This window comes from Anopheles aquasalis, chromosome 2, assembly GCF_943734665.1.
Source record: "Anopheles aquasalis chromosome 2, idAnoAquaMG_Q_19, whole genome shotgun sequence".
Taxonomy (NCBI): Eukaryota; Metazoa; Arthropoda; class Insecta; order Diptera; family Culicidae; genus Anopheles; species Anopheles aquasalis.
In genome coordinates, this window is record NC_064877.1 from 80,578,147 (window position 1) to 80,594,187 (window position 16,041).

The following is a 16,041-nucleotide window of genomic DNA, read 5'->3' on the forward strand; positions in this document are numbered from 1 at the left end:
CAAAAAAAAAGTCAAATAAATGATCGGTACATGTTTTGAAAATTAATCAACTAGTGGTTATTCCCGAGATCCGGGATGCGTGGTTGTACTTGTTACCCAGCAGCTACTGCCACAGCATGTGGGCAATTTGCATTCCCCATTTCATGGTTTGCTGATAAGCACATCAACATCCCTCCTTTGAGTATATCTCCCACAATCCCCCAAAAAACAAAAAAAACAAACACGTCATCGACTGCACCACCAAATCAGCTAACAGTGGAAGAACATTCTGATAATGTCCCTCTCCCAGCTAACCATGAGCCCGATTTACTCATGGATCATATCTGGGACCATTTCGCCGGTTAAACCGGGTCGGCGGATTTGTTGACAAACAACCAAAGCTCGTGCCCTCGCCGGCGTCACAGCAAAGAGAGGCTGCGATAGTCTATCATCACATCGCACCACCCCTGTCCTCGGTTCAGGGGTTTTTTTGATTTTCGTTCGTGTGTGGTTCGTATGACGAGACGCGACCGAACACGTGCTCGCTGACCAAAACATGCTGCGGCGTGACTGTGTGCGTTAACGAAAGAGGAAGGGGTTGGCATGGATGCGGACAGGTTGGGAAGGGGATGTGTATCTGAAAATAGCACCCGTGATGTTTCGTCGAGTTTTCCCTCGCCAGCATGCGCGCGCGCGCTGAAGTTTTCCCTCTCGGTGGCAAACTGTCATCCCATCGGCCAACCTGTCAACACACGGAACGAGGAAAATTCTTTCGCTCCACCAGGCGGACCAGCGAATTCGAAGCAATTGATTCTCTTCTCTGTATACCAGGGATGATAGAGTGGCCAAAGCTGTGCGCTCTGGGGACGAGGATGCTGGAAATATGTTCCGTTGCTTGTACGCGATACTCACATTTCCGTTTCCACCGAAGCGCTGACGGGTTGGTTGGGCAATTTTATCCATAAAAGGCAAAACAGGATGCCGAGCAGAACGTTCCTGCTGGCTCGTGAGCCAGCTGGGTCCACTTTCATCCTGATCGCAATTTCGTTTTCCTCCTCCTCGGTGAAGCAGCTTTTCTTACCCACAAATGCACAAACGACACTAAACACTACACTACGCTTAAAGCTATTTTCCGGCTCTAGCTCTCTCGGGTTTCCTCTCGCTCGGTTAGCTGCACCTCATTCCGAAGCGCACGGCGGGGGGGTGGCCCAGGTGTTGCACGATCTATAATTTTCCCATTCACCAGCAGCAGCAGCAGCGCACCAGTGCGATACCGTTCGTCCGGGCGTTGGTCTCGAGCAGACAGCCAATCCAATTCGGTTGCCACATGGAACCGCGATCCTGGGCCGTATGCCAAAAACGGGACCAATTTTAGCTCACCTCGCGCACTCACGCACGCACGCACGAACGTACACGCACCGTTGTTCGGCCGAGCTCGTGCTCGGTTCTTTGTATACTGACCTGACAAGTGGCCTGGCAGGCAGGCTGGTCTCTCTGCTTACTGGCGGCGGTGTGACCTGGTGTGGAGGGAAAGTTAACGAAAGAATTTTCCCATCAACCCCACTACTACGGATTTTCTTGCATCTGTCACACATGTGACATTTTCTTCCGTTTGAATCTGCCGTTTTGGTGAGCTTTACTGGGAAATATTGGAGTAAAATGATGGATGTCGAATATCCTGATGGATGGAAATGTTGTGGGAATACTAAACATAACAATTTGCTATTGTTTTAGTAAAAAGTCCTTATATGTTCCGAGATAAATAGATAGACTTGTACTAGCTATCGTATTCACCTCTGAAGACTTTACAATAGTGCTTCACCAGCTATCCTGGGTCCTGGGAAATAGGAATACTTTAAATTTGTCAGACAGATCTTTTCGGTCTTTAAGCCGCCACTCAATTGTAATAACATATTCAGTACGTCTCCATTCTTTCCCTCTTATGTGGAAGGAAGTAGTAAGGACTCAATGTGTGTCAATTCAAGAGAAATTTAATAGCTTTGCTAGTAGCAAACTTTCTTTCAACCAAAATCATCCTGTAACTGTATCAGAAATTACGTATGCAGCAAAAATGCCGTTGATTTCCTTTCAGGACATTCCACTTTTATTTAATCTAGAATTATAGGTCAACGTCTTTTTTTATTCGTTAGAAGGTGTCGAGAATTGATACGTTGACAATGTCTCCTTATTTAAAACAACATAGGCATCATGATTCGCAATCGCGCTGCTCCTATTAATGTAAATAGTGAATAGCGGGGTTCGTTCCTAGGAATTGATTAAAAACTCGTTCAAGTCAGCCTTTCACCCGGGTCCTTAACTTGTTCACGCTTCTCATAGTGCAAAGAGGAACAAGAAAGGGGTCCGGCAATAGTTTTCGCATCGTCATGATACCACCAACGAGCACTGTGAGGAGCTCCTGGGGTGGCGATAGTTCTCTCCGTGATTCTTCCTCTTGCCACTTACCATCCATTAAGTACAGTGATACACACCTTATCACTGGGTGGCCCGAGCATTTGGGCGTGCGACCGGGTTAAAATTGAATTTGGCACAATTGAGGAATGCCGTAAATTTGAAATTCCCATAAAAATCATCCAACTTTTGGCCATCAAGGTCTCCTCCCCCCATACCCTCGTTTCCCTATCTACTACCGATCGAATTTATTGACCGTAAAGATTTGGATAGACAACCCTGGTTTGGGGCCCAGTTGCATCGTTCGGTGTGTCAGCTCTGACGACGACCGACTGGCACTAGCCGATGATGATGATGATGCTGGTGAGCTTCCACCCAGTATGTTCGGCTGGCACTTGCTCTCTTGCATCGGATCGGATCTCTCGGATCGGATCTCGTGGATGTTGCGGCTCGGATGCTCGGAGCGGTCTCGTCGGAGTCAGTTTCCACACTACGCAGATGGAAATCCCTTCCTCTTCCTCTTCCTGCGGTCCATAATCACACGTGAAGGTTAGATTTTGAGAGAGCCTGACCTTCACAAATTGGTTGTCACAACAGAGAAACCATGTGACTCACCGCCGAGCCGCCGAACAGAGAACACTCGCCGGCTTTCCAGCTGGGTTCACTCCGATTCGGGGCGGGGGGAGTTCGTGGAAGCTGTATAGCTTTTTTGTTGTTGTTGTTTTTGAAAATTTCTGCCAAAGCATTACTGGAAATTGTGTGAAATGATTTGGGATCGCATCATCTGAAAATGCCGCAATTCCAAAAAACAAGGATTTGGATTATCTCACACACCTCCAAAAGTAAGGACACTCCACATCTCTCTCTGTTTCTGTCTCTTCTGCTCCTCGAAATGCCGTAAATTCTGGCTCCTCAGATGGGATTCCGCGAACTATCGTTTATCATTAGCAAAATCATCCTCGAAAAGACCTCGTTTCTCTGGAACCAGCAGGAGCGCACTGCATCGATAGAACGCTGTGTGTGCCGGCGTTCTACCTACTGGCCATGTACCGCTATGGGCGCCCGTTTCTCTTCGGTCGGCGAGTTAAAGCTTCTCTTCAGCTGATGGCTCTGCAGGGAGGCTCCACGCCTTAGCGAGCACGAACGGGTGTGCCACAAACAAGCCACACAGCACAGCACCGGCAGCCGTCTGTTCTCGTTGCAATGCAGAACAAATACTCAGCAGCAGAGCTTTGACCGAGAGATGGCAAAGAGGCCGCGACCGGCGAGCAGATTCGCCAATCGTGGAGATCGCGAACGAATCACGAAGGAAGGTACGGAGAAGGTGCGACTTGCGGGTTACTTTTTGGTTTAGCTGGACGAGCCCATCTCCGGTTCGGTTCGGGGTCAAATTTGTTAATTTTTTTTTCGTTTTCGTTTGGAGTTTTTGATTTTCAACGAGAGATCACGGTCTCTCGGGCTGTCAATCTCAGGTGTGCTGCCTGCCGGGTCGTTCTCTGGTGTGAGTTTAAAAACGGGCCAAGTGGATTGCTGGATTGCAGCAGCAGATGCAGCAGCAGCTGTCCTTTAGTAGGTCTTTTTCTAGTATCTGATCTATTTTCCTTTAGTTGCTCTTTTTATATTAGACTCAAGGATATTAGTCTTAATAGCTTGTTGGGAAGAAGATAATCTTATCATGAATTTAATATTTGCTTCATTGATCTACAATCCGAGGTTTGTACCCGATTGTGCTCATCCAAACAGTACAGGCACCAGCACCAGCAGCACCAGCTAGAATAATTATCGGATTTATTATTTTATTCTACAAATCCAACCAACCTACCGGTGCCCGGTGCCGGTCCGGAGGAGAAAGGTCCACCACCGGAAAGCTCTGGCCACCGATGACGATGATGGCAAGCGAGAGCCCGCTCGTTGGTGCCGTTTCCACGATGTTTGATGATGATTGTGGTGTGTAAGCGGGCAGAGAAATGAGAGAATCACCGCACCCGAGAGTGAGAGAGAGAGAGAGTTGCAATAACCCTCCGTGCCGGAAACCGTAAACCGGCACACGATCCGGCGGCAGAATCGGCAACCGCGGCGGCGGCCAGAATCTGCTCAGCCTTCCAACCGAACGGAGCTAGAACCCTCCACTGGTGCTGCAGCGCAGGTGCTGTGTCTCTGTGTCTGTGACTGAGGGCGGTGCTGGTGCTCCCGTTTGTTTCCCGAATCTTAATCTGCATTTCCGGCGATCCGGCGAAATCGATCGATCGATACGGTGTGCTTCAGAGAGGTGTGTTGTGGTGTGGCCAATGGTGGCCAATGATGCTACTGCTGCTAACGGTGCCGGACGTGACGGTGCTAATTCGGGATGCTTGTTCTTCTTGCGTCAAAAGAGTGTGCACCGGTCTGGCCTGGACTGGCCTGGCGTGATGGGCTGACCTGGCCCGGCTGGCTGTGTGGCAATCGTGCGTTGTGCATGCTCACACCTGAAACCAAGCAAGAGAGAGAGAGAGAGAGAGAGAGAGAGAAATAGAGGGAGAAAGTGAGAAAGAGAGCATGAGTGTGTGATTGTGTGTAGGTGTAGGCTCTGGAGCCCGATTGCGGATCCACGCATTTTCCCCATCGATGACGACGACGACGGTGTGGTGAATGTGGTCGTGAGCTGGCTGGGAAAGACGGTGAATCAGGTGATTCGGTTTTTCTTGCTACCGTGGAAAATGCCGACTGGTGCCGCGCCGCAGCAAGTTGGAGTAGGTTTGAGCGGTGGACGAAACAGCATGGCATACGCCCTGACACAATCCTGGTAGCAGCAGCCGCTGCTCTGGAAGCTCTCACTGTGCTGCTGCTGCTGCTGCTGCTGGTGGAAGCTCATCCGCAAGCTGAACATCCCTTGACCTCGATGCACAGATCTGGATCACCGGACCACCGGCACGGCCTTCCTCGGAGACCGTTCGATTCAATAACAATAACCGCGTCCAAATTAAATTAAACCACATCTTTGGGCAGGCTTCGTGTATGCGCGAAAGCTATGCTGTAACAATGTTGTTAAGGCCTCTTCGCCAGGGTTCTCGGTTCGGTCAATAACGCTCAGCGCTCTCTTTCATCAAACGCCGCACAAAACAACATCAAACTACGGTCCGGAGGGGGGACCAGTGGAACGAAGAAGACATGATACATTAATCAAGTGATTGCTAGCACACCACAACTCGGCTCTGCTGCTGGATTCTCTTCGATTGATGCGCCCGATACATTGTGTACACCTATAGAAGTGACCGCGCCGGCTGGCTGCATTCCACTTGTGCAATCCGCCCGGTCCCCAATCGATACCAAGACGGATTCTGGCCTCTTCCGCAGCTGGCTGGCATCGCGAAACAACCTTTCGTACCGCGTGTGAGTGTGGCTGGCACACGGTCACACAATTGCCGTCGATTAATTGACTTTAATTGAGTTTCTCCAACCCGAAAGGTCTCATCGAAAGATTGTGTGTCCCATCAACTGGCAGAACGGTGCTTCGGTGTGGTGGCCAGGGTTTGGCCAGGTTGGGGCTCTAATCGCAAACGTGACACGGTGCGCTACACGTCGATACACGTCGTCGATTGACGGTGGCCATTCAGTGTGAACGAGAAGAAGGGGATGCAAAGCGAGAGAACCAAGAATGGCACCACGTCGACGTCGCGATTCGTCGCGATGAAGTGCCTCGATACCACGACACCCAAAGGAAAAGTCTCACGGAATGGAAAAGGAAGAAAGGAAAATGCAACGAAAAGTGGTCGCGGAAAACGCTCCCGTCCCTCTGCTGTACACTTAATCTCACCATCGCAGATTCATCGCGGATCGTGTGTCCCGCGTCGTCGTTCGCCGTTCGCCGTTCGCCGTTCGATCCAGTCCGTGATGTGTGGTTGTGTGTCCTTCGGGGTGTGTTCCGGCGCTTCGGCCACACACCGTGCCGCGTGCTTGACATAATTGGCCACTGTTAAGCTCTCTTCAAGCGATTTAAATCTCGCTAATCGATTTGAATGGCCCATAAAAAAAACGGGCGGAGAGGTGTGCGGCATGCTGGAGAGAATTTTTCGCACCGTTCGCCGTTCTCCGGTTGGTCCGCTAGTACGTACGGGCGTTTCCACCAGCCTTTTCTTCTTCCTCGTTAAAATGCAATCTGCGCTGGGTTAATTTTTATGTCATTGATTGCGATTTCATTTTATAGCTCTTATAACTTATCCAATCCCCGGCCCTAAAGTTCGATCTTTTGCTCCTTGGAGCGATCCAGCTACCTTTAGCAGCCGTTGCGTCTTCGGTGGCTTTTAAGAGCTCAGTTTTGAAGACAATATAGATCTTCTTCAGAATACTGCATCAATCATTGCGTGAGTTATTATATCACCGACACTAACTTCGCACCAGCTACTCCAAGAAGTTGCTTCGCTAGTCGATGAATTTGGATATCGTTTGAAGCTCGCGATAAATCTAAAACCGTCGATAGAATAATATACTCACCAACGAATAGCAGCATGCCACCATTTCCGGTCACTAGCAGCATAGAGAGCATGCCAGAGAGAGGGAGAGAGAGAGAGAGAGAGAGAAGGAAGAGCGATTTAGAACCTACAAGAGAACCGCCTGGACGGAGGGCGTACCCGCAGAATGCTGCGATGCAGAGACGGACGGTTTTCCGCTCGGAATGATAAATTCTCTTCGTCGCGAAATAAATGATCCGGATGATAAACGGATGCTGGGCAGAGGATGGTGGTTCGGGGTGGTCCTGGTCCCAGCAGCTCTTTGATGGCCACCCGGTATGCATCGGAATCGCGAAACTTTCACCAGCATGCCAGCAATGGCCACGTCGCGCCCGCAAGAGAGCTGCAGAGCAGAGCTGCTACCGTACCGTGGGTTTGCTGTGATTTCGGACGATACTGCACGCGACGACCCGGGGACCTCTGGCGTGTTGTTATGCAGTTCAATGTGTCTGAGTCCATTCTAAGCCGTCGGTCGGCCATCGAACAGGAAAAAACCGCGAACTAGAGTGGTGCGCGACTCGTGATGAATCGTTCCCCCGTGGGAAGGGTTGTGGAGGCTTTTCCCACGGATTGGTCAGGTCAGAACTGTTTTTTTTTTGGGAGGATGAGTGCTGTGCGCGTGACTGTCTAAAGTGTGAACCAGTTGTTGTTCTAGTAGCCAAGCTATCTGCAGTGCCTGCTACGTTCACACCGTTGAGTGATTTAGTTTGACGACGACCAGAACACAGCAGACCGTGCACAACAGTAGCAGCGCCAGCACTAATTCTTCATTTCCTTCGCCATTTCGGCCGTTCAACTTGTACCTTCGCAAATTGGATGCTGTGTTTCATATTACTCCTCTTTTTAGTTTTATTGCCCTTTTTCTTACCTCTTTTTTTGTTGCAATTTTCATTTCGTGCAGATTTACCGGCTGTGTTTGAGGAGTGTTTGCTTTCCACACCGCGGAGTGCGCTTTGCTTTATTTCTGGTGGGCTTTTTAGTTTCGCACTAGGTATGTATTAATTATCTTTCTTTCTTTGTGCTTTTTTCGTTTCGTTTTCTTCTCTTTTTCCTTTTATTTACTTCAGTATATCGTTTCTCACGTTTGTTCGCCTCGCTACCGTTCTTAAAATCCCCACATCATCGTCATTAGGCGCATTATGGAGAGCCTTCTTACTGCCTTCGCATTCTCGTGTTTCATTCTCGAGCCCTCTTCCGGCTTGTACGTTTCCCTCGGACGTGGGTTTCGCGAAATATCTCATCTACCAGGTGTTCATGCGTCTCTGCCTGTATTTTGCAGTGTGTTTCGCTGTACCTTTTCAAACAATTACATTAGCTCCATTTCATGTGTTTTTTTTGTTCCCTTTCTCCTGCTCTGGTGCCGTCCTTTCCCTCCACCGAAACGGGCTTTCTCGTTCTCCACCTTTCTACAACGCGCGCGCATGAGGGGTTGCACCAGACACAATCCCCGTTAGCTTCGGGGTGGATTAAAATTTTGCAGTTTTCGTTGCGTACCCTAACATCGCCACCGTGGCAGCATGGCCGGTGGTCGAGGGTTTGCGAATTTTGGGGGTAGCAGTAAAACATAAAACAAACCCGACACACATGCCACACTGTGGCGGTGCTGACGGTGACGGAAGCAGCAAACAAATAAAAAAAAACAAAACTGCAGCTGACGAAAGTCCTGGAGCTTGTACCGACAGGCACCTAGGGGTGATGGATGGATGGATGGATGGTTGGAGATGCATGCACAAAAAAATAGGGGAAAAAAAAACTGCACCAGGAACCATTTTCGAGACAGCTGCTGACACTGGGTGGTCTCTCTCTTTCGCTCTCTGCTCACGAATGCACCGTGTATCCTGACCGGTGCAGATGCATGCGGATATTTCCTATGACGAGAGGACGATGACACATCAGAGTGTGCATGTGTCTTTTCCGCGATCGTTTCTCAAATCCTTTCGGTCAATAAAACTTCAATTTTCAGCGCGTTGAAACCAGCGAAACCAGGGGCCACGAGCTCTTCTGGCCGTCATCGATCCGGAGCGGTCGCGGAGAAGATAGATGACACACCGGATCGATACCGGTCGGAACAATTTCATTGAAATAATCTAGTGCTAGTGCTCGGTGACTGGGCCGGTGGAGCGAGAAACGAGAAAAGCAGCTTAGCGTTATTGTGGCGCATAAAGCGGGGGTTTAAGTTACTGCTCCTGCAGCAGCAGCAGCTGATGCGTTGGATTGCTGACCCGCAATCGCATTGGAGCGCTTATTGTCTTTAGCCGATTGCAGGGGAGAGCATTGCCGGGAGCATTGCATCGCGTAAATCATGTTTGATTCTCCACCGAGCGAGCATTATTTGGCCCGAAATTAGGCCATTTGAAGCGTGAGTTGTGTTCGTTTTACCTTGGTTATGACATTTTGGGATGGGTCACAGAAGTTATCCCGTTTGGAAGAATCGTAACGAGTTGCTTTAAATCCCGCATCACACAATTATCTGTCACGTATCACTAGAGATACAAATAGATAATAGTTTCTTCAATAGTTAAATGGACTTTTAAGAACCATACTAACCGACTTTGAAGGACCGAATGCTACCTGAAGTGTCCAAGGATAAGAAGAGCAACGAAAAACATTGCAAAAGTGCTCCTTTAAACTCAATTTAGAGCAATTTAAGAAGTAAGGACTTCTCTCTACCATCGCAAGTACTTCATGTTCTGCTGGGGAAATGACTTCTCTCTCGAGAGGACTATTTCTAAGGGCAGCACTTGAATCGTTTTACGGTCAGAAAAGTTCAGGAATTGCTTGGTGTGCTAACAAGCTGCCTTTGCTAGCTGCCTGTAGCGCTGTACTAGTTGTAGGTAGTATGTTGATGGAGAAAATTCAAAATGAAATGAAGTTTAATGTTTACATTACTCCGGTCCACCCCCCGGGGGAGGCATTGTACCGTGTGTCAGTCAGTGCTAGTCACTACCTACTGCCAGCACCAGAAACACTCATTAAACAATCTCGCCAAGATGAACCCGCTGGGGCGGTGAAGCTTTTTTAAGAAATGGCAACCTGCACCGTTGTAGAACCTGCATTGTTTTACGTGGGCGTCCTGGATCATACGGCCAAAGAGCAGGAGCAGTAGCGCCCTGCTCACAGGACAATAGACCCAAAGGCCCCTCGGCAGACTCTTTTGCCATAAGAAGTGTACTTAACGGCTGCTCGGTATAGTTGCACCGTAGTTGCTGCACTGCACCGCTGCCGGAGAGGGAAAAAGGGGTCTTTTCTTCTCAGGTGACGACACACCGGCTGGCTGCCTGGTTGGCTGGCTGGCGAGCTCTCTTCAAGGGTTGTGCGATGCGTCGACGATGGTGGGCAAGTGTCGCATGGGAGCGTTTAAGATGAGCTTCGCGCCTTGAAGTCACTTTTCTTTCACAGCAAACGGGTGGCGCAAAAAAAAAAACAAAAAGGAAAAAGAGACTGGTAGAAAGGAACTAGCAAGAAAGCGGAAGAAGGGGGGACCTTTTACAGAATCTTGCTTTGTTGGTCGTAAATCGGGAATTGAATTTCCCATCAGCCTGGCTCAGGAAAATGGATGGTTATTGTAAAGCAGCTCGCTCGTGCCGCTGCCACCAACGGTACGGCCGGACTCTCTTTCTCTCTCTTTCTCTCTCGTGCTCTTTACGACTCGACTTGGACTTTTACTTGCCTCGATCGCCCGCCCGGCATGCGCCATGCTAGCCCATAAAAGTGTCACCATGAGCCTTTTATCGGAAATTTAAGGTTTCCGCTGTGAACCCGCGGTCCGTGCGGGTCCGTGGGTTGCACACCGTGGGACTAGGGGATCCGCGGGCTTCTTCAGTTGCGCTGCCAATTATCTGCGCCGAAAACGGTGCCAACAATGGTGCAATCGCGATTCGCCATTGAACGGCCGGCGCTGGGCAGCACTTCGCTCTGCTCTGCTCTGCTCTCTGCTTCACCACTATCTGTCTGTCTGTGGCAAGAAGTTGACTTTTGTGCGGTTTCCTTAATTAAGGACTTCGCCTTCGTGGCGTACCTTCCTGGAGCTGCAGGTCCAGTGGCGCTGTTCCGTCGTCCGTAGTTTGAGGTACGTTTTTTTTTCGGCGCCTTCGTGATATGCTTCACCGGTAACGAGGTGAAACAGTGATGGCCGAGTTTCCTAATTGCATTACACATTACACAATCGAACGCCCAATGGGGCCAGATTGGGGCGCACATCAGAGGATTCGCAGTTCCGGAGTTCGTTCGAGTATTTAAAAAGAACTTCAGTGGCCGGTTCAGCTTTAAAGTCTGAACGCGTTCCGATGCGTGCTATTAGATTCTCATATCAGGGAGTCATCATTAGCAACAGTTTACGAGACGAGCGTGCGTTTTAGTGATAATCATAATAGCTTCGATGAAAGCGATAGAAATCCTCTCGGGTACCCTTCTCACCAGGATCATTATCTTGGAGAAGTGATGGTCCTCTAGATTTGATGATTGTTTGATCCTGCCCTGATACGTATGCTCTGGCGTATGTGGTCCTTGCTTTCTGCGTTTTATGGCTCGTATAGTTTAGTCGGCTGCGTCCAACATTTGTGTCCAATTTTTTTCTCGTACGGTGTTCGAGAGCAACAAAATTGTTGTATTGTTGTTGTTGTTGCTACTGGTGTTGATGAGAACATGAGGGCCACGCATGATGAGCTTAGTTTTGTCACATGGAAATCCTAATGATGGCTCCCATTTCGTGTCTGAATTAAATTAAACAAAATGGACTGTCGAGGTGTGGTGCGTTCACTGCGACAAATTTCCAAGAATAACAGAGGAGATCCCAATCCATGGCATTCCTTTTAGGTGTCCTGAATTTCCCTCCTTTCCCTTTTGCTTCCTAAAATTGCCATTGTCGTACATTTGACACTCGTGTTTTGGGTTTGCAAAGTGAAATTGGGTTTTCTGCGGGGGGTGTCTGATCTCCATTTAACTCCACGCTCCACGTAAACGCTCTTCCGTAGGACATCCTTTCACTCCGAAGAAGGCCTTCACCTTCTCCCATCCTTGGTATCCTTCATTTTTATGCCATTTGCTTGCGGCAAACGGAACGTTCTCAACGATGCCTTCTACCACCTTCCTTCATACCTTCGAGCCAACTGGCCTGTGTCAATACGAAGCAACAGACCAACATGGATGGGCGGTGGTGTAATGCGATATGATAATAATCCGTTCGTTTATTTTCACACTCACCGAGGCGAAAGAATTAAAGTACCAAAAACAAACCGTCTCCAGCCCAGGGGCAAATGCATTTTCTACCGCTTTTCCCGTTTTCGCCATTTCCACGTTAGCTTTGGTTTTTTGCTTTCCGGTCTACAACGTTTTTTTTTTCTTCTTCTTTTTGTGTTGCTGCTACTACGGCCCGGGTTGTTCGTGTGCGTTGTTCAGGCTCATGATAACGCTCTCTCCTTCTCTCTCTCTCTGTGTTTGTATTTCCGACCGGTTGACCCCTCCCCGGGGAGATGGACTGGTACCTCGTGATACCTGGTTCTTTTTTTTTCTCGTATAAATATATGTTTGTCCTACTCGTCGTGTGCCCGGGAACCGAAAACCTCGGAGGGACTCTCGTTGGGTACGGATATTGTGAACCCCCAAAACGCCCCCGAATGATAATTTCTATTCCCGTCTCAGTCTCTGTCACCTGTTTGTACAAGGTCAAGTTGTAACGACTCGACGTTCGGGTCCATGTTTCTGTTTCTGGATGCCCCGCAAGCAATGAGTGAAATGGAAACGGTAGCGTGAGTCAACAACCGAGCCTCAACAATCACGCAGTGATGGTTGCTTAAGAGGACCCCGGCCCACCTTGAGTGCACGCGTCAGCGGGGAGAGGGATGCGTTGTTTTGTGTAAAAGTTTGGTTGTGCAAAAATAAATAAAAAAAAAAACCCGGTGAGAAACCACCGAGCAGCGAGCGAAAGCAGCCCCCCGTTGGAACCGCAGAAGGTGGGCCGTGCTGATAGTGCAAAGTGCGAAGGTGCTGGTGATGCTCCGCAGCACCCTGGAAAGTCGTGCCAAGTGACCTCTAGACGACAAGCGCGGTGACCACGGCGAGTGTTTAAAGTGCGAAATCAACCGGAAAAAAGGGGGGGGGGGGCTGCTTCTGTGGAGTGATTGTTTGCCAAATAGTCGTCGGCAGCAAACCAACCCCTGGCGCATTGGAGCACTGGAGGTGGTGAAGTGAAGAGAAGGAGTGCGAGTGCGACAGACTGAGGCTGATCGGTGGCCACGGGAGCAAGCCTCTGGGAAAAAGTGCGTCCCACGGCCACTCCCCTTCATATTTGATTGTCTTCCCCCCCTTCGCGGACGGAGCTACCAAACGGCCGCCACGTTGGAATACCAGGAGGAAAGTTGTGCGTGCTCGCACAGCGTGGAAGCCCCGGCACCATCCTGCTGCAGGTAATGTTCCACCGCCCACACCGTGATTGTCATCTTTGTGTGTCTGTGTGCGCGTGTATGTGTGTGTCACATTTTCCGAGCACCGTCCAACATGAAAAAACGGTCCTGAACAGGCGTCTACGGTCCCAAGAGCGCGCCTCGAGTCATTACGGTGCCCATTTGTTCTCGAGACGTTCTTGTTCGTGGCCCCAAACGGTCGGTCGGTGCTGGCACTGGAAATAATGTTAAAATTTCCCTCCTGATTTCAATGATTGGCCTGCAGGCTGACTGTGACCACCGTGTTCATCTGTGCTGGAAATGGAAATGGAAAACGAACGAACGTTGAAGAAGAGCCCGAAAGGCCGGGAAGGGGGGGGGGGGGGGGGGGGGGGGAGATCGCCTGACATCGCATTGGTGGCAAAAGGAGCTGCGAGGAAAAAGCTGAAGCAGAAAATCGCTTACAAACACACTAATAACGCGCTAGTCACATACACTAGGTACAGACACAGAAGCTGCTCCAGTCGGCCGAAGAGGTTGACCTTTCTCTCTCTCTCTCTCTCTCTCTCTCTCTCTCTCTCTCTCTTTCTTTGTGGCAGATGAAATCAGAAAACATTAATTCCATCCTTTTGGTGCCGTTTGGTGTGATGGAAGCAAACCCCTTCCCCGGTCACACCGGCGAGTTGGTCGAGAAAAAAAACGCGGACAAGCAAAAATATCGGAACAACATTCGAATATTTGCCCGGCCGAGAAGCCTGCTCAAAGGATCGAAGCTTTCATGGCTGTGTGTGTCTTTCTTCTTTGGTGGAGCCCTGGACAGCCTGGACATTGATCTTTGCTGCGAGAATGTGTGTTTTTTTGCTCTTCCGATCTTATAGATCGAAGCAAATGGCCAACCAGCAGCCCGCTACCAAGCCCACTCAAGCGCCGATGATGTCTTCGGTCCGTTAGGTCCAGTTCGCTGGAGAAAAGTTTGCCAAAAAGTTTCTCGACACAGAGAGAGAGAGAGTACCCCCGTTGGGAGTTGGAGTGTCTGTCGGAAGTGTTGATGCAGCTTGTGCTTCTTGCTGCTGCAAAGGTTCGTCCGTAGATTGTGCATTGCATCGCGGGAATCAACTCCTTCCAACTCTCCCTTTTCCCAGCTTAGGTCAGTCCGTCCGTACGTTTGTTTAGCAATCTGGTTACAGGTGCTGCAGTTGTGATGCAAGATGCTGGCTAAATATTGGTTGCTTCTGGTGCCACCGCTGGTTGCAACAAACAGCAGCGCTAGCAGCAGCAGCAGCAGCACAAATTGCACGACAGCACCGCGATGGATTACGATGGGGAGTTTGCAATCAGGCCCCGTGGGGGCGCTGGGTGGTTGCAAATTTGTAAAACTTCTCGCCGTTGTTGCTGCGCGATGGGATGGGGCCGGTAATCGGATTGTGGCCGGGTGTCTTCGTGAGGCGGGCGATAAGCGTGGAAATTCACGGAGCGAAGGATTTTCCCGCTTTCCTTTTTTTCCCATTACGGAATTCTTTATCATCTCCCATTTTTTATCCGCTTCCGAGCGACTCGTTCGCTCGTTCATTAATTTGGCCAACGAGACACAGCGCCACCAACGCCCCCAAACCCAAGGCGAGCCTAATTTCTCACTGCACATTGCGCACCAGTCGAACGCTTTAATTAATCACCAAACGAATGTCCTTATTTGTATCTTCCTCTTCGTCGCAAAAAAAAAAACACACCGGAGTTCCACGGTGCGCGTGACTTTGCCGGGAATGGATGCAATGGAGACCGTGCCCGGGCGCACATGATGCCACGGCACACCGGACGGGAGAACGTGAGAAGCGGAATAAGTTATCTCGCGGCTCGCGGTTCGCGGTCGCGACTCGAGTGGCTGCCGAAATAATGGTCGCCCCGGATATGCATGCATGTTCTGCCATTCTGCTGGGCGCGCGAGCATTGCTGCTGTTACGTGAGCAGCCCGTGTGCTGGCTCCTGGCTTGGGCCCGGTGCGAGGAGGGCTTATCGTGAGCATAATAAACGAGCCCGGTCCAAAGTCCTTAACTGCTCTGTGGTGCGCGCGCTCGCTGGCCTGCATTACAGGCGTGGCAGACGTACGCGCTGGGAAGGGGTTGAAAGGTAGGCGTGCGCGCAGGGGGGATACCCGGAATGTTGATGAGCAATTGTTACGCTTTGCTGAAGAGAAATAACAGTACACCGACGACGACACCGGCAACGTGACAGTTGATTCGCTTTATTTGATTTAAAATTCAGTATTTTATCTTCTGCATTGGGCGTATTTTTGCTTTTTTTTTTTTAGAAAAAGTGGATGGCCCAGGTTGTTTACAAAACAATATTCCGGTATACTGACTTCAAGTTGGTGCAGAATAACTAATAGTTTAATGGCAGGTTTTGATTCCTGTTGAAAGCATAAATCATGATACGCTTAAAGTTCTTTAGCTGGAGCTGAACTTAGCTAAAAATAGCAAATACTATTATTTGTATAATTTTATTGAGACCTGAGAATATGAAGATCTAAGGATCTGAGGATTATTTAGTGAGATAACTAAGTTCTGGTAGAAGGACGAAGCTGGGACTGTATACCACGTATATAGTACCAGTGCCCACATACGCCTCTGAGACTTGGACACTGTCCAGAACGGACGAAGCCCTTTTAACCCCGTTCGAGAGGAGAGTACTCAGAAGGATATTTGGCCCCGTATGTGAGGAGGGACGATGGAGAAGCCGATACAACGCAGAGCTGTACGCATTGTATGGCGATCTCACTGTCGCGCAGCGCA

At 49.7% G+C, this 16,041-nt stretch overlaps 2 protein-coding genes across 2 annotated transcripts in view; one reads left to right on the top strand and one right to left on the bottom strand.

Moving 5' to 3' along the window:
* The window catches only part of LOC126572466 (voltage-dependent calcium channel subunit alpha-2/delta-3), an 8,142-nt gene extending 6,669 nt beyond the window's left edge, over window positions 1-1,473 (bottom strand). The window contains 1 exon segment of the mRNA XM_050231812.1: window positions 892-1,473. Coding sequence (XP_050087769.1) covers window positions 892-1,010 — 119 coding nt within the window. The 5' untranslated portion in view covers window positions 1,011-1,473.
* A 3,026-nt stretch (window positions 1,474-4,499) lies between these two features.
* The window catches only part of LOC126577349 (uncharacterized), a 63,743-nt gene continuing 52,201 nt past the window's right edge, over window positions 4,500-16,041 (top strand). Inside the window, exons 1-2 of the mRNA XM_050238888.1 lie at window positions 4,500-4,657; window positions 12,516-13,279. The gene's annotated coding sequence lies outside the window, so the exon portion shown is untranslated. The remainder of the gene's footprint in view (window positions 4,658-12,515; window positions 13,280-16,041) is intronic.